We start from the raw sequence: 18693 nt of genomic DNA, 5'->3' as shown, positions 1-18693 counted from the left end.
TCTAGGACTGTCTGGGAGTTGTCTGGGTGGGGAGGGGAAAACTAGCTGTTCTTGGCAGAGCGGTTTGGAACTCTTATTGGTCTATTTACTAATTTACCACCTGGTGATGTCAAAACTCCATCCCACCACAACAGGCTGAAATGTCAGGCAGTCTTTTTAAACAGCTCTTATTATATACACTACGTTCAAAAGTTTGGGGTCACTTAGAAATGTCCTTGTTTTTGAAAGACAAGCACATTTTTGGTCCATTAAAACAACATCAAATTGATTAGAAATACAGTGTAGACATTGTTAATGTTGTTAATGATGAAAGGACTATTGTAGCTGGAAACGGCAGATTTTTTATGGAATATCTACATAGAGGCCCATTATCAGCAACCATCACTCCTGTGTTCCAATGGCATGCTGTGTTAGCTAATCCATGTTTATCATTTTAAAAGGCTAATTGATCATTAGAAAACCAGAAAACCATACAATAGTCACAACATGAACAATATCTACACTGTATTAATGATCAATTGTTATTTTAATGGACAATTTTTTTTTTGCCTTTCTTTCAAAAACAAGGACATTTCTAAGTGACGCCAAACATTTGAACGGCAGAAAATCCCATTTTTGACTGCACTAACAGAGATAATGGCATTTTGATTCCACTTCGTTGAACACAGAAATAATGCCCAACTTAGAACATTAATCCTCAACTCTAACGTGTTTTATTGGAATATGGGTCCAGACTGCTCAGGAACTCAAATCCTCATCCTGTCTCAAATATAGCCACCAGACAGTGTTTACCAGCACTAAACCAAGTGAGGAGTTTATAATGCCTTAAAAGACCTGTATATAGATGGCAATTCCTAACCTTGTCTATCCTCACCAAATAAGATTGGGCAAGTTGAGCCAAAATAAGCATTGCAAATCATTTACATGTTCTGTTTGAGTGGCATGGACAACATGGGAAATGAAAGCAGTTTTACCCTGACTCAGTCATATGAAAGGCTCTCTTTAACAGCAGCACAGGTCTCAGAGCAGCAACACCCACACATTGCTGAAGGGGGAAAGACTTGTGGATAGGTTTATTGAAAAAGCTGCTTTGAATTCTGTTTTTACTTGATGATTTCAGCCAGGGGTTGAGAGAGAAAAAAAGTGCCATGCTTGAAAGGTGTATGGACGGCCTAATAAATCAGGGGCGGTGTGAGCAAGCGGAGTTCATGTTCTCGGGGTCAGATCCATAACCTCTCGACAGCTGCCCGCGCACTAGAACCAGCGGCGCTGTGGGACGTGACCTTACAGACACACAACGCAGGGGCCACGGGCAGGGAGCACACCCCGCGGACACACTGATACATCACCGCCTGCTAAGATGAATCTGAGAAAACGCTTTACCGCTATGTCCAACACACACACACAAACACACAGACTCTCTTTGTAAAGAACAAACATCAAGTGACAGGAAAATCATGGTTGAAAAAACAGAACATTTCAGACTTTCTGGTTTGTGATGGCTGGAAGTGATGTATCGTGTTTTCAGAGACGATTGCCATTTTTCAAAACCCCATGATAAAAAATCTAATTCAATGTTATTTGTTTTAGATAGAATAGTATAGCATTGTCCTCCATAAAATATCACAGGCATTTTTTTAAAGTACTAAAATAATACCACTAATTCTTAGGGCAACGGTAGGGATATTGCATTGTTCAAAGTTCCATACCTTTACATCTATAAACTGATTATACCTGTGATAGACGATAAGTGTGATGTTAACACATTACAAAATATAATGATTGTGATTTGATATACAAATGACAAACATTCACAAAAGTAAAACAGATTAAGAAGCAATGAATTAAACCATCAATAGAATTATTGATAATATTCAAAACTGGGTCACTGTTTTAATTTCTACAGAGGAATGGTTTGAGCCCTTTTTTATAAAACAAAAAAAAGGAAGGGATGAAATCATGCAAACAAGAGTCCAAATGTTGAAAAGTCAGAGTTTAACACACTTTGTAGAAGTCTCTCTCATATACCAGGGATCCCCAACTGGCTGGCTGTGGGTGACTTTATCTGACCCCCAAGTTCTGACTTAAAAGACTGAAAACACCAGCAAATCTGCTCTGTGATTTTAATTTTAGGAATCTGTTCCAAAGTATTCCCCACACATAATAGATAGATATGTGATCGTATACAAATGTAAGCAAGGTTTGAAATGATTTTTTTTAGTTAAATATTATATCTGTTTGGGCTTCTTGCGGTCAATTTGCAGTCTACAAATAATTTGTAATTAAGTTCCGCCCCCTGACCATCCGCTCAAGAAAAAACTAAATCGGCCCGTGGCTGAATCTAGTTGATGATCCCTGTCATATACAGATGATTATCATACACGTTTCTTCTTTTAATCTGATTTTAAATTGCTTTGCTTATTTCAACTCAAATCATCATGTCCATAATAATACAGCAATAAACCAGTTTGATTTGATAAGATTTGCATCAACACGTCTGATGACTTGGTCTCAAAGTGAATCCATTCCTAATGCTCTAATTTCAGGCTCAAACCTCTTTGGGCTTTGTCGTGCTTTTCCTCACCTGTTAGAAGTGTATCGTTACGAGACTATGTACATCCAAGATGAAATAGAACTTACATTGCGTAGTAAAACGAACAAAACAATCACAATAACAATGTAAAAAAAAAAAAAAAAATGCAGCACATTTCAAATCATAATGTAGTTTGCCCTTGAATCTTAAAATGAATGTCACCATTAAACAGGTATAGGAAAGCTTACAATTGTGCCTGTGACAAATAGGTATCACCAGATATAACTGATACATTGAGATTAAGGACAAACCAGATGTTATTTGACTGATTTCCAACCTGGATCTAAAACAAATGCTTGCCCTGAAATACAGTAGTTTCTTAATAGATGCCATGAAAACTCATCTTCTTTTTCTGGACAAAATGTCTATTTTAATCTGTGAACTATCAGTTTTACATTTAATAACAAGAATCTGAAGTTGTATAGTATTTTTTTTTTTTTTACACAAAATTAATATTCAAATAGTCTCCATTCTTATATTTAGGAGCATCAGATTGAACTGAAACAATTAAATAATCAGTATTAAAAAGTGCCCGAAGCATGACATGAGAGCAATAGAAGATAAATATAATTTAGTTTTCACAATTCATACTGTGGATAGTTTCTTATTTTTGTGGTGGAAACACAGTCCCCTCCTAAATCATGCTTCGTGGTGCAATTTAAGAGAAATTGTGCATTCTCAGTAGAGGCATGTTCTACCCTCACAGTTCCCCCCAACATTCCTTTCCCTTTGGTATTAGGATACAAAGAATAAGACAACTGAGATATAAAGCTACATACAGTGGACATTTTTGGTATTTTTTGCTGTCCCAGTTTCAGGTCTTCTTTGAGAACCATAACTCCCCAGTCATAAATAAATAATTGTTTCTCCTCCCTTCAACATCCCCACTCCCCCAACATTCCCCTCCCCCATAGTCCCCCTCCTGGTACCTTTTCTGTGCCAAGATCAATAACTCTTAACATCTTACTTATTTTATTACTGCTTTTGGTTTTCTGGGGCTGATTGAGAGTTTCTCAGAGGAAATCTTTGGTTTTGTTTAAGTGTCCGTGACATTTAATCATGATTTTCCTTGCAGTTTAATTCCGGCCAGTCAATCAGCTAATCCACCTCGATTGATTCGCTGCTCTCGCCGCTGATGGGCTTGCACTCGTTGGGCATCCGCTGGTGTCTGCTGAGCTGGGTGGCCTGTGTGAAGCTCCTGTCGCACCTCTCGCACCTGAACACACAACACAAAACGACTCAGAGAGGCCAGCCGTACATGCCACCTCATCACTCGGCATCCTAATGGCAACTGACACTCCAAAGTGGCTGGGAATCTGACTGGGCCAGAGGGCTGTAATTGGAGCCTAGTCCTCTGGCCTTGATGCCGATGATGGGCGAAGGCCCCAATGCCTCCCAACATTGGGCCCTGTCAATAATCTCAGAGGAGGGGGCCCCCCCTCGAGGGGCCTGTCTAGATAAGGCGCGCATCATTGTCACATCCAGTAGATAGAGAACAAAAAGAGATTTTCGGTAGGCCGGCTATCAAAGAGAGCCTCTCCTGAAGTATTGTGCTTCGCATCCCAGAAAGAAGGGACCGTGTGCAATGTAGGGGGCTGGGTGCTGCTAATGCACTTGGTTAGGGGGCTTGGTGTCTAGAGTAGTAATTCTGTAAGGACAGCTTCTTATAGCATTCTGTTCTACTAACTGTATCTAATCATTAGTTACATCATAGCAATTTGTGAGAATCACCCCTTTCAGTAAACTAGATCCTTCTACTATCATGTTTTCCAGATTGTGACAAGAATGCACCCGTTTCTGTCAATCTGCTAACAGTAAAAAGCGGTAGATATGCGGTAATGTCCTCTTAGTTTTACTGAATTTGCTGTTTGTGCCTAAGGTAAAAGTAGAGCCAGTGAACGGGCCAAAGTTGCAGACTACACGGAATTCGTTTAGTGACGTTTTGCAGTTGAAAACACGTGAGCATTCCTGACTAACAGAAAATGCCAGCTTTAATCTATCAAGCATATCAGCTCAATGAAAATAACTCAGCCCCTATTGATTAGCTAAAGATTACTGTGGTGTATTCATTAATGTCTTTGTGTGCCTCTTCCTCTCTGGAGCATTTGAAGTGCTGATGACACATTTGTGTATCACTGATTGCTTATTAGAAAGCTGATTCGTTACTTGATTGGTCGGCCTCAAATCAGTCACCTTTTCACACCACTATCCCTGGCTACATGGTGACAATCTGGTGGGATTTATTATCTACATTGATGAGAGGACAGTAGCCGCTGTAAATTCAATTTCATCCCAGTTTCGTGCCATTTTCAAGCTTGCGAAAAACTATGGATCCACGCACTGATATACAGATAACTGCCAAAAATAAAGTAAACACTTGAGTAAATGAGGGATAAAAATTATATTGAAAGCAGGTGCTTCCACACAGGTGTGGTTCCTGAGTTAATTAAGCAATTAACATCCCATCATGCTTCGGGTCATGTATAAAAATGCAAATTGCAAAATTCTACCATTGCTAGAAGAGATCTCAGTGACTTTGAACATAGGGGGTTTAAAGTGTGTGTGTGCGTGAGAGAGCATGAGTGTGCGTGTCAGTCAGTCTCAACCCAGATCTCAACCCAATTGAACACTTATGGGAGATTCTGGAGCGCCGCCTGAGGCGGTGTTTTCCACCAACATCAACAAAACACCAAATGATGGAATTTTTTGTGGAAGAATGGTGTTGCATCCCTCCAATAGAGTTCCAGACTCTTGTAGAATCTATGCAAAGATGCATTGAAGCTATTCTGGTGACTCGTGGTGGCCCAACGCCCTATTAAGACACTATGTTGGTGTTTCCCTTATTTTGTCAGTTACCTGTATCTATAAGATGAAAATTCAATATCGATGGATACGCTCATATAATGTCAATATTGCTGTCCTGGCAATCATGTAAATGTTGATACTTATATCAAGCAGGTTCTTTGTTATTTTGTAAGAGTGGAGTACAGTATGAAATCATGACATACTTATCTCACTTCATTTAATAGAGTTAATTGCACAGTAATAATGCATTTACAATGTCTTATTATAGGACCGGGTAATATAATATGTGACTGTATTAAAGCTAATGTTGGCACAATAGGGTGTGCTTTACGGGGACCGTTTCAATAGCATTTGTTTATGATTTTCAGTCAACAAGGTCACATGCATATAACGTCCATTAGATGAACAGAAAATCTATTAGCCTGTGTGAGCCTTTAACTTGCCCAATTAATTACAGAAATCTCTAACAGCATCAATTTAGACAGGCAGAGATATGGGGAAGCATCTGGCATGAAAGAGCCCAGTTAACACAGAGCATTTTTCAGAAATGCCCCTGAAGCTTCTCCTTTGGTTATTTCCTTTTTCTCCTTTGGTTATACATCCATATATAATGTATACATACATTATACATACGGAATCATGTAGTAACCGAAAAAGTGTTAAACAAATCAAAATACATTTTATATTCTTCAAAATAGCCACCCTTTCCCTTGATGACTGCTTTACACACTCTTGGCATTCTCTCAACCAGCTTGATGAGGAATGCTTTTCTAACAGTCTTGAAGGAGTTCCCACATATGCTGCGCATTTGTTGGCTGCTTTCCTCCACTCTGCGGTCCGACTCATCCCAAACCATCTCAATTTGGTTGAGGTTGGGGGATTGTGGAGGCCAAGTCAAGTGATGCAGCACTCCATCTCTCTCCTTCTTGGTGAAATAGCCCTTACACAACCTGGAGATGTGTTGGGTCATTGTCCTGTTGAAAAACAAATGATAAACCCACTAAGCCCAAACCAGACGGGATGGCGTATCGCTGCAGAATGCTATGGTAGCCATGCTGGCTAATTGTGCCTTGAATTCTAAATAAATCACAGACTGTGTCACCAGCAAAGCACCCCGACACCATAACACCTCCTCCATGTTTTACGGTGGGAAATACACATGTAGAGATCATTCGTTCACCCAAACCGCATCTCACAAAGACACAGCGGTTGGAACCAAAAATCTCCAACTTGGACTCCAGGCCAAAGGACAAATTTCCACAGGTCTAATGTCCATTGTTCATATTTCTTGTGCCAAGCAAGTATCTTCTTCACACAGTCTCCTCTGGACAGTTGATGTTGAGATGTATCTGTTACTTGAACTCTGTAGAGCATTTATTTGGGCTGCAATTTCTGAGGCTGTTAACTCTAATAAACATATCCTCTGCAGCAGGGGTAACTCTGGGTTTTCCATTCCCGTGGCGGTCCTCATGTGAGCCAGTTTCATCATAGTGCTTTAAAACTTTAAAAGTTCAAGGCTCCTACCTTGTCACAACAACTGATTGGCTCAAACACATTAAGAAGGAAAGAAATTCCACAAATTAACATTTAAGAAGGCACCTATTAATTGAAATGCATTCCAGGTGACTACCTCATGAAGCTGGTTGAGAGAATTCCAAGAGTGTGCAAAGCTATCATCAAGGCAAAGGGTGGCTATTTGAAGAATCTCAAATATAAAATATATTTTGATTTGTTTAACACTTTTTTGGTTACTGCAAGATTCCATATGTGTTATTTCATAGTATTGATGTCTTCACTATTATTCTACAATGTAGTATATAGTAAAAATAAAGAAAAACCCTTGAATGAGTAGGTGTTCTAAAACTTTTGACCAGTAGTATATGTGCTGTAGCAGAGACGAGGATTCCACTTTCAAATACAGCCTTGCCACTGAGATACACTCAAAAAAAGGTGAGCAAATATTTCAATTTGCAGTGTAGTTGAAGTGATTTTTTTTGTACCATGTAGGCATTGTGAAACCTCTGGCCTCATCTAATAAGTGTATTCTGGCCTTGTGTGTGTGCTAACCTTAAGTGTATATCAGTATTCAACTATCACAGGCCTTTTCAGACACAGTGGGCAATGGTGGGGGCGACAATAAGAGTAGACAGTGTGCCATAAACATTCATTGTGCTTTCTGTAATGGTGTCATTGGAGGAAGCAATGGTACTCACTGTTACTTACTTGAATGGCTTCTCCCCAGTGTGTGTCCGGATGTGGTTGTTGAGAGTGGTGGCTCCTGCAAATGCCCGGCCACAGTAGCCACACTTGAAGGGCCGGTCGCTGGAGTGAGTGACGACATGGTTGCGCAGCTCCGACGGCTGGGAGAAGGACTGGGAGCAGTGTCCACACTGGTAAGGTCTGCAGACACAAACACAGAGGGGTAGAGGAGGACACCAAGCTCCCGTTACCATGGCAGCATGACCCTAATCAACCATGTGGCCCCAGTCCATGACTCGGCCATCTATCAATTTGTGCACAACATACTGGGAACATTGGGTATAGTTGTGTTTTTCTGTTTCCTTCTGTCTGTTGTTCCTATCTGCATGTAGAGCTCTAATGATCTCTGCTAATTCTCACGGTGATCCCAATGAATAAGTGGAGCATGATAACAAATCACACATTTATTGACAGAGGCCACAAAGAAATGCTCTTACAGGAGTAATTAGACTAATTGACTATTCAACTGTGCCATCAATCACATGATTCCTTCAGAGAGAAGACAAACCTTCCAGGGCAAAGTTATTACTCCCTTTCCCAAACGACAATGATTGCATCAATTAGATGGTGTGATTTTAGACAGCCTAGAGTTTAACAGCACATGATAACACCAGACGATAACAGTGTGCAGAAGTTAGGAACAATGTTCTTTATTTTGTTGTTAAATAGGCAATATAAACAATGCATATTCTGTGAATCTGAAGCCATAGCTAGCGGTATTATGTGGGGGGAAAGTGAAAGTAATTAGAGCAAAATAGTGTAATATAATGGGAAAATTCTCACTTGCAGTTTTCCACATAAAGCTGCAATTCCATGGGGGTTCTATTCATTTATCAGTCCCATTCTATAAAGTATGCCTCAGTGACTTAGACCACAATTTATTTTGAGGTTTTTCTATGAGAAGGTGCATTGATTGTGAATACTTTAATGTGATTAATGTGTGGATATAATTTATTAGGGCCGCGCCGTGTGATTAATGTCAGGTTATTGTTTATTACAGCAGTGAGCCTGGGAGAGCCCCACAGATAAACACCTCCATCACCAACACAACACAGGGAGCCTCTGCAGGGCCACGCACACAGGCACATACGCACAAAAACGAAGGAAAAAATACATGTACACAAATACTTGTATGAAAGTAATTGCTCAGGTTTCTAATAGATTAACAGGTAACTGATTGCTTGATATTCAATTAATTGCTTATGTAAATAATGAAAAATCTATTGATAATGTGTCTATAATCTAAAGTCTTTATAATAACAACATGAGAGTATTTGGAATAATTGGATCCCACTTCTTGGGATCTGTTTTTGAGCTATCAATTTCTTGATAGAGACATATTTATTATTTCAAAATAATACAGGACTATGTAAAGCTCTTTGTCGCTCAGCAACTAGCAGTTATTCCCCAGTGAGATAACTTACATTTGTGAGAGGAAACCCCTTTGGTATTGCAGCTATATGTCTTGGTTTTGAACAATACATTTATCAATGGTTTAGAAAATCACTCCACAGAAAATATCTACACCACACACACACACACACACACACACACACACACACACACACACACACACACACACACACACACACACACACACACACACACACACACACACACACACACACACACACACACACACAGTCTTAGTTTCCATGTATTGATCAATCTATTACATTCTAGTGTTGAGATAATGGCCCTCGTCAACCAATCATGGTAATCAAATGAGCAGGGAACAAAACAAACACCTCATAAAGGTTGTATTGTATTCTATTGTATGGTATTCTACCAGTTGAAAGCTTATTGGGTTTATGAGTGAAGGATAGGATTTAGAGGATAAACTAAATTGATGGACGAGGACAGCACTTTTTCAAAGTCTAACCATTATATTGTGCCAACTGTGCCAAAACATGACCCAATGGAAAAAGTAGCATCATACTGTTTGCATTGAAAAGATTAGTGAGTTCAGCATAATTGCAATGATTCAAGTGACTCGTATATCCCTTGTTATCAACAAACAGACAAACCGGAGCGAAGCAACATCTGTTCTAAAAGGTGTGTGGTGAAGTTGCCCCTAGATGCTGATCTTGGGTCAGTTTAGCATTTCCCCCACTAATGGTTAGGATTAGGGAAGAGGAAGCTGATCCTAGATCGGTTCCTAGGGGACACTTCACCCCAGAGCCCTCTGAAAGTAGTGGTGGTGGGGACTGTTTGACAAATAATATCTCTCAATGACAGCAAGGATCACGGCCCTTATTCACAAATGTCTCAGAGTAGATGTGCTGATCTAGGATCAGTTTTTCTGTTTAGATCCTAGTTAATATCATTACATGGACAGGGCGGACCTGTTAACAGATCAGCAGTTCTACTCTGAGACGCTTTGTGAATACGGCCCTGGTCATCATCTGGTGGGATGAAACTACGTTTCTGCACTATATAAATATATCAATTTTTGAGCTATCCCACACTCCAGGTCAGTAGGGGAGAACGGGTTGGTTGTCACACTTTTGGCTAGGGTGGCTACTTTGAAGAATCTCAAATATAAAATGGATTTTGATTTGTTTAACACTTTTTGGTTACTACATGATTCCAAGTGTGTTATTTCATAGTTTTGATGTCTTTACTATTATTCTACAATCTAGAAAATAGTAAAATAAAATAAAACCTTGAATGAGTAGGTGTGTCCAAACTTTCGAATGTTACTGTATGAAAAACACAAATTCCCCTCACCTGAACATCTTGTCATACTAACATGAATAAACCAGGTGGATGAGGTTTTTTTCAAAGAATTCACACTCTATCCTTAAAATTATTACACAGCGCAATTTCGATTGGGAGTAATAAGCACTGTGACAACCAACCCCGGTCTCCCTTTAGGGGTGGAACGCCATTTACATAGTGGATACCTGGAGGAAAATAGGAGAGGGTCATGCTTTTTAAATTTCAGTCAAGGGCCGGGTTTATTATTTTTTTAAAGTCTAGTCCAGGGATGGCCATGTAATTGATAAAATGTCTACATTTCTCAGTGTTTTAGAATTAGTTTCTTATTAGGCTATATATCGATGTGTGCCCGATGCCACCCCTCATTTCTGATTCTCCTCTGGGCGGGCAATATCAAGTACACCTATAGGTTATTTACTGTGGTCTCAATCAAAGGATCCATAGCATATAGGCTACGAAGTGCAGACTACCCTATAGCCTATGTTCTGTTCAGTTTGAGAAGGAGAGCACGAAAATGAGGATTACTGGAGGTCAACTTTGATAGCTTGCTAAAACTTCATGTTTTTTTGCCCATGATGTAGACCTATATCCATAGGTTTGTCGGTCAATTCCTCCACTCACCATGCACTCTTTAAATATCCTACATCCATGTCAGTGAAGGGCTGTTAAGTTAAAACCAAGTCTCAAATTGAGGGGGTATGAGAGGGTATGCCATAGGCTGACTTTTTATTAAAGAAAATGGCAAATGCTTAAGATTGAGGAAAATAAAATGGATCTGATTATATAAAGTTATCTATAACAGCACTTTGATCCGCGATGCTTTATGCCCGATGCATATGGGGATATCATTGTTTCATATCATTAATTTCTTTGACATTCAGAGGCTGAGCTACAGCCTATAGCCTAGGAGACAATTTTTTCAAATGATGTCACATTCAGACAAGATGTTTAAACCCAGACAGCTTTTAGGGAAACACTTGTGACCTTCTCTTGTTGGGTTAAGCCACAGAAGAGGAGTAGCCTGCAGTTAAAGCTTACATTTTTCTGCTTTGGTAGGCCTACTCTGTCTGGGGTAGAAAGGTAGGCCTAACCCTTGAGAGTACCATGCTCAGATTCCTAATGACATCTCAGATTCAATTATTTGTAAACAGGGACAGTTTCATTGCAAACAAGTCACACTGATTTTGCATTGGAGAAATATGATAAGATGAACACAGGCCTATCATCTCTGTCCATTCTTGACCTTTAATTTCGGTAATTTTTGTGGTATTAAAAAAGGTGCTACTAAGATGTCAAATAATTGCATGACCTGTTTATCAAATCAAATGTATTTATATAGCCCTTCTTACATCAGCTGATATCTCAAAGTGCTGTACAGAAACCCAGCCTAAAGCCCCAAACAGCAAGCAATGCAGGTGTAGAAGCACGGTGGCTAGGAAAAATAAAATGATACAATAATTTTTTTTCTCTGACATGCAAATACAATGATTGATTCATGCAATGCTTAAAGGAGATATTTTCACCTCTACTCTTGTCCACGTTTGTCTGCGAACCCACAACCTTCGGGCCCATAGCCCTGTGCACTATCAAAATATGTACTGCGTACAGGACAAAGAACAGCTTTAAAACTGCATATCTAAAGCTCTGGTCTGTCCAAGAAGTGAGGGTAAACAGTAAACATGTTCTCTGCCATCCACTTTGTTTTAATTATTATTTGGGGTATAGGGGAGGGTCACTTGTTTTTTTTTTCAATCGTTCAGGGATAATTTAGGTCAAATATATTTTGCTGAATGGAGGGCCATCCATTTTCATTTCAGAGAGGTCCGATTTTCTTCATGTAACCCTTATTATAAATAACGTTACCTTACTGGTTAGGGTTGAGTAAAGATGCTATTTAAAGTTAATTTGCTTTCAAGTAATTGTATCAGTATCCCTTGTGCACATTTTACCATTCAGGAGATGTTACATTTATGCATAAATAAATATAATATTTTGTCTTTACAATCTTGTTACTCCCAGCTAGTGGGCTAAAGTTTGGTAGACGTCTCAGCATGATCTAAATCTACAACTAAGTGTGCTTCACAAATGGCACCCTATTCCCTATACTGTACAGTGCACTACTTTTGATCAGAAAAGAGTCCCATTTGGGCCGCATCCACTATCTACATAGCCTACATACTGTATATCAATGCTCTTGATTTTCCATAGCAATCCTTAGCCCTCAAACCAGTAGAGCATCTGTGGTTTTAGACTCAAGAGTTATCAACAAAATAACTGAATAATCTTCTGTATCAACAAAGTTAGGAGTGTACACATATGTAGTACTAATATAATAAAAGCCATTTAGCGGACACATTTATCCAATGCGACTTACAACAGTGAATTAATACATTTTTATATGGGTGGCCACGCAGGAATCAAACCCACGATCCAGGCATTGCTAGCTCAATGCCCTGCCAACTGAGCAACACAGAACCACACTAGAATATCAAGTGCTCATTGCTGATTAGAGTATTGAAACGTTATTTACTGAGGTAGAGGCCCTTCTGTGCTACACACCACCACTTCTTTCCCATTTGAAACTCTCAGTAGGGCGATCCCTGGCCTTTTCGCCCTAAGAACAGAAAAAACAAAGCCTGAGCAGTAACCATCCTATCGTTCATTGGAAATGCAGAAGAACAAACATAATATCCTTAAAAATGAATGCTCATAGTTACTGCACACCTTATTTGGGTAAGTGATAGACTATCCTCAAATGCTTCATTTCTTAACGAAATACTGTACAGTATTGTATTGTTCTGTTAGATATGAAATATTAATAAATACTATTGACACATACTGAAGGATGAATACTAAATGAAAGGATAAGTAGCAACGTAAACAGAAACAACAGGCTTTGTTCCTTGATCTACTATATTATCATAAAGATACTGTATTTCTTTAAAATTGAGGGATACATTCCAAGTGACTGAGGAAATAGGAAAAACTTCTCGGGCACTCCTTTGTAGGATCTCAGCTAAACAGATAAGCAAAATGATTTTTCTAGTGCTGATATACTACAGCAATTCATCTTTCTCCCAAATGTACATATAAACTAAACATCAATAAATATGTATAAGCCAAAACCCATAAACCACAGCCGAGAACATTTTAAACAGATGCATTGGGTCATTTACTGGGTGCAAAGGCTGTGCATCCAAATATCAACAGATCCAGATTCCCTTGTTCAGCTAAATTTTATCTGCACCCCAGGGTCATAAAGTTGAGTATTGACAAACGCTCATATTGACTTCAACTCCTGGATATCCAGGCAACATTTTTCTTCTGTATGAATATTAGTTTATTGAATAAGTGGCATCTGTTTTCCTCCGCATCACAGTTAGGGTAGGTATTTCTTTGTGACAGCTGCAACTGATTTATAGGTTTGTATGCTCTGAAGAAAAATTGTGCTAAGCAAAAATGTCCAATACACCTCCCCCCACTGTATTTAATTAAGTTGGGAGATGTTACACACTGGATTTGAACCCTGAAACCACTGTGAGAGAGAAAGACCACATGCATAGGCATGCAAATTACTGATAGGAACAATTAATTGTATCTGATACAGTATAGGGGAGACTCAGAGGTTGGTTGTCACAGTGCTAATTACTCCCAATCTAAATGACGCTGTGTAATCATTTTAAGGTTCAAATGTGAGAATTATTTGAAATAACTCATCCACCTGGTCAATTCATGTCAGCATGACAAAACATTGAGGTGAGTGGAATTAGAGTTTTTCATAGGTGAAAGTAAAAAATATATATTGGTATTTTCTTTGTAAATGTTTTCATTTTGGTAATATCTATGAACAATTGTCTGTTACCTAGGTCAAGCCATGTGGTAACTACCATTTGAATTAGCATTGGGGGGCCTCCCGAGTGGCGCAGCAGTCTAAGGCGTCACTACAGACACTACAGACCCGGGTTTGATCCCGGGTTTGATCCCGGTGTAGCAGCCGGCCGCGACCGGGAAACCCATGGGTGGTGCACAATTGGCCCAGCGCCGTCTGGGTTAGGGGAGGGTTTGGCAGGCCGGGATGTCCTTGTCCCATCGCGCTCTAGCGACTCCTGTGGCGGGCCGGGCAGATGCACGCTGACATGGTTGCCAGTTGGACAGTGTTTCCTCCGACATTGGTGCGGCTGGCTTCCGGGTTAAGCGAGCAGTGTGTCAAGAAGCAGTGCAGCTTGGCAGGGCTGTATTTCGGAGGACGCATAGCTCTCGACCTTCGCCTCTCCTGAATCCGTACGGGAGTTGTAGCGATGTGACAAGACTGTAAGTACCAATTAGACATCATGAAATTGGGGAGAAAAAAGGGATATATTTAAAAATAAAAAATATAAAAAAATATTAGCATTTTTAGGGGTCCGGACCGGACAAGATCTGTACCAATCATATATGTCTATGTTTCACAGGTTTGGTCATCACAGTAGAATTCAGTACAGTACAGTGAATTATACTGTACTCTAGTGTTCTCTACTGTACTAAACTCTACTGCACTGATCTATACTGTTTTACAAGACCCCTTCTCCATCTGTTTGACCAGAAATCAAAGCCTGCTTATTCCACATTTTTGGGTGATGGAAAATTGTTGAAAAATATACAGTTGAAGTCAGAAGTTTACATACACTTAGGTTGGAGTCATTAAAACTCGTTTTTAACCACTCCACAAATTTCGTGTTAACAAACTATAGTTTTGGCAACCCGGTTAGGACATCTACTTTGTGCATGACACAAGTCATTTTTCCAACAATTGTTTACAGAAATATTATTTCACTTATAATTCACTGCATCACAATTCCAGTGGGTCAGAAGTTTACATATACTAAGTTGACTGTGCCTTTAAATAGCTTAGAAAATTCCAGAAAATGATGTCATGGCTTTAGAAGCTTCTGATAGGCTAATTGACATCATTTGAGTCAATTGGAGGTGTACCTGTGGATGTATTTCAAGGCCTACCTTCAAACTCAGTGCCTCTTTGCTTGACAAAATCAAAATAAATCAGCCAAGACCTCAGAAAAGAATTGGAGACCTCCACAAGTATGGTTCATTCTTGGGAGCAATTTCCAAATGCCTGAAGGTACCACGTCCATCTGTACAAACAATATAACCAAGTATAAACACCATGGGACCACGCAACCATCATACCGCTCAGGAAGGAGACGCGTTCTGTCTCCTAGAGATGAACGTACTTTGGTGCAAAAAGTGCAAATCAATCCCAGAACAACGGCAAAGGACCTTGTGAAGATGCTGGAGGAAACAGGTACAAAAGTATCTATATCACAGTAAAACAAATCCAATATTGACATAACCTGAAAGGCTGTTCAGCAAGGAAGAAGCCACTTCTCCAAATCCGCCATAAAAAAGCCAGACTACAGTTTGCAACTGCGCATGGGGACAAAGATCATACTTTTTGGAGAAATGTCCTCTGGTCTGATGAAACAAAAATAGAACTGTTTGGCCATAATGACCATCGTTATATTTGGAGGAAAAAGGGGGATGCTTGCAAGCCGAAGAACACCATCCCAACCGTGAAGCAGGGGGGTGGCAGCATCATGTTGTGGGGTTGCTTTGCTGCAAGATGGACTGGTGCACTTCACAAAATTGATAGCATCATGAGGAAGGAAAAGTATGTGGATATATTGAAAAAACATCTCAAGACATCAGTTAGGCAGTTAAAGCTTGGTTACAAATGGGTCTTCCAAATGGACAATGACCCCAAGCATTCTTCCAATGTTGTGGCAAAATGGCTTAAGGATAACAAAGTCAAGGTATTGGAGTGGCCATCACAAAGCCATGACCTCAATCTTATAGAAAAATTGTGGGCAGAACTAAAAAAGCATGTGCGAGCAAGGAGGCCTACAAACCTGACTCAGTTACTCCAGCTCTGTCAGGAGGAATGGGCCAAAATTCACCCAACTTATTGTGGGAAGCTTGTGGCAGGCTACCCAAAATGTTTGACCCAAGTTAAACAATTTAAAGGCAATGCTACCAAATACTAATTGAGTGTATGTAAACGTCTGACTCACTGGGAATGTGATGAAAGAAATAAAAGCTGAAATAAATCATTCTCTCTACTATTATTCTGACATTTAACATTCTTAAAATAAAGTGGTGATCCTAACTGACCTAAGAGGGAATTTCTACTAGGATTAAATGTCAGGAATTGTGATAAACTGAGTTTAAATGTATTTGGCTAAGGTGTATGTAAACTTCCGACTTCAACTGTATATATGCCTTCATTTCTCAAAAATATAGCCCAGACTATTTATTAGCTTTCGTTTGACATGAAATTTGATTTGCTCCTATGTTAGTGCTCATTCAGCCTTTTACATGGAAATGTCCTTGTCACAATCCAACCCAATGCCAAATCAAACCAAATGTTATTTGTCACATGCGCCTAATACAACAGGTGTAGACCTTACAGTGAAATGCTTACTTACATGCCCTTAACCAACAATGCAGTTAAGGGAAAAAAAGTAAGAGATAAGAAAAACAAATAATTAAAGAACAGCAGTAAATAACAACAGTGGGGCTATATACAGGGGGTACTGGTTCAGAGTCAATGTGCGGGGGCACAGGTGTTGAAGTAATTATGTACATGCAGGTAGGGTTATTAAAGTGGCTATGCATAGATGATAACAGAGAGTAGCAGCAGCGTGAGGGGTGCAAATAGTCTGGGTAGCCATTTGATTAGCTGTTCAGGAGTCTCATGGCTTGGGGGTAAAAGCAGTTTAGAAGCCAATGTAACCATATTGTTCCGGGACATTGCCATGGCCAGTACACAGAAACAATTCCAAGCTCTTTTGTGTTTGTGCTATAAAGAGCTCCCTTCGTTGCCTCCCTCTTTCACACATATTGTCTGTCACACACCCACACATACATGTGCAAACACATGCATGCACACAGAAATGTACTCAAAATGACACGCTATTTACGAGGCATAAAATGCTGAATTGTGTTCGAAATAACATTTTTATCAAAGAAAGGCTATTTATAAGACTGTATGCTATATTGCTTCACTTCCTGTTACAAAAGGAATAAGCTACTAGCAAACAGTGTGAAAACGAACCCCATACTGTGTGACAACCAACCCCACGATGGGGCTTGTTGTCACAAGTGGACAGTGTGTTTGATGGCTTATAATGCCATGTTGGAATAAGATGTGAGGATAAAAAGGGTCCCCATTTCAACCCAAGACCTTGGTCTTTCTACTAATATTGAAGAGAGTCTTGTAAGATATACCAGTGCTGAGAAATACACACGAGTAAAAAGTGTGACAACCAACCCCATTCATCACTACACTATATACAATAGCATGGCAAGTTTTTTTTAAATTTCCCCCAATGAACCCCATGGAAACAGAACTTTCTGAAATTAAAAATAGACACAAAGCAAGAAGAACGCCTAAATGTCTGTAAGAGTCTGTGACTACTAGGATATATCAAGCATTATGATGATTCATATTATGAGATGGCTCAAAGGCTGTTACCTTACCTGTCTGGGTTCTGTGTGCACACATGCATCTGGAGCAGGATGCGTTGTGTGAACGTCTTAAAGCACTGGCCGCACTTCCAGAGGTGCCAGTCACTGAACTCGGTGCTCAGCTGGCTGGTGGAGGTGGGGCTGGCTAGGACTCGCTGGTTCTTAGAGCTCATCTGGTTGAAGCCGGAGTCCGTGTGGCCACCCTTGTCCATCAGGGAGAAGCTTCTGGAGCAGGGCGAGTGGGGGAAGACCATGGAGCGCAGCAGGGCCACGGAGAAACCTTTGCCTGTTTTACTGAGCGGCTGCAGCGTCTCTTGTCTGCTCATGGCCTCCATGACTGTGGTTGGTACATTCACTAAAGGAGGAAAACAGTAGAAAACATGGAACATACAGTCATGTAAACCACTATCAGCATGTGATGTGAGGATACAGCTAGTATGTTGTGCCTTAGCACCCTTATACAACTGGAATGGGGTAACGTTCAATCTAATTCACAAGGTCAGAGTTTTAATATTGAAAATAAAGACATTGGAAAAATATATTGCTTTGAAGCTTATGTATCCTATTTGTATTTACACAAAACTTTTATACTGAATAGATTTCCGTACATACATGTTTCCCTAGCTACAGCTAATAGAATACTGTCATCCCACATCCTTAACTAATTTAATCTTTCTTCATTTCACTTCGGCTAAATGCAACAGGCTAAATGTATACTTATTTTATCTTGGTTCTGAGTTTGACTGTCATTGACTATCTTGTTGTTGTTTTTCTTACCATGTGGGTGAGTTCGA

The 18693-nt window shown here is 39.8% G+C and overlaps 1 protein-coding gene across 2 annotated transcripts in view; it reads right to left on the bottom strand.

Moving 5' to 3' along the window:
- Positions 1-1861: 1861 nt before the first annotated feature.
- The window catches only part of prdm6 (PR domain containing 6), a 55216-nt gene continuing 38384 nt past the window's right edge, over positions 1862-18693 (bottom strand). The window contains exons 6-8 of one of the 2 annotated variants that reach the window (XM_055920453.1): positions 17912-18254; positions 7622-7798; positions 1862-3809 (exon numbers count right to left, since the gene is read on the bottom strand). In XM_055920453.1, the coding sequence (XP_055776428.1) occupies positions 3692-3809; positions 7622-7798; positions 17912-18254 (638 nt within the window). In that variant the 3' untranslated portion in view covers positions 1862-3691. Of the gene's footprint in view, positions 3810-7611; positions 7799-17911; positions 18255-18693 lie in introns of both variants that reach the window. The other variant, XM_055920454.1, reaches the window with a different exon arrangement.

Source organism: Salvelinus fontinalis, chromosome 4 (genome assembly GCF_029448725.1).
Source record: "Salvelinus fontinalis isolate EN_2023a chromosome 4, ASM2944872v1, whole genome shotgun sequence".
In the NCBI taxonomy this organism is placed as follows: domain Eukaryota; kingdom Metazoa; phylum Chordata; class Actinopteri; order Salmoniformes; family Salmonidae; genus Salvelinus; species Salvelinus fontinalis.
The sequence above is the reverse complement of the archived record's forward strand: the minus strand, read 5'-3'. Positions and strand labels throughout refer to the sequence as shown.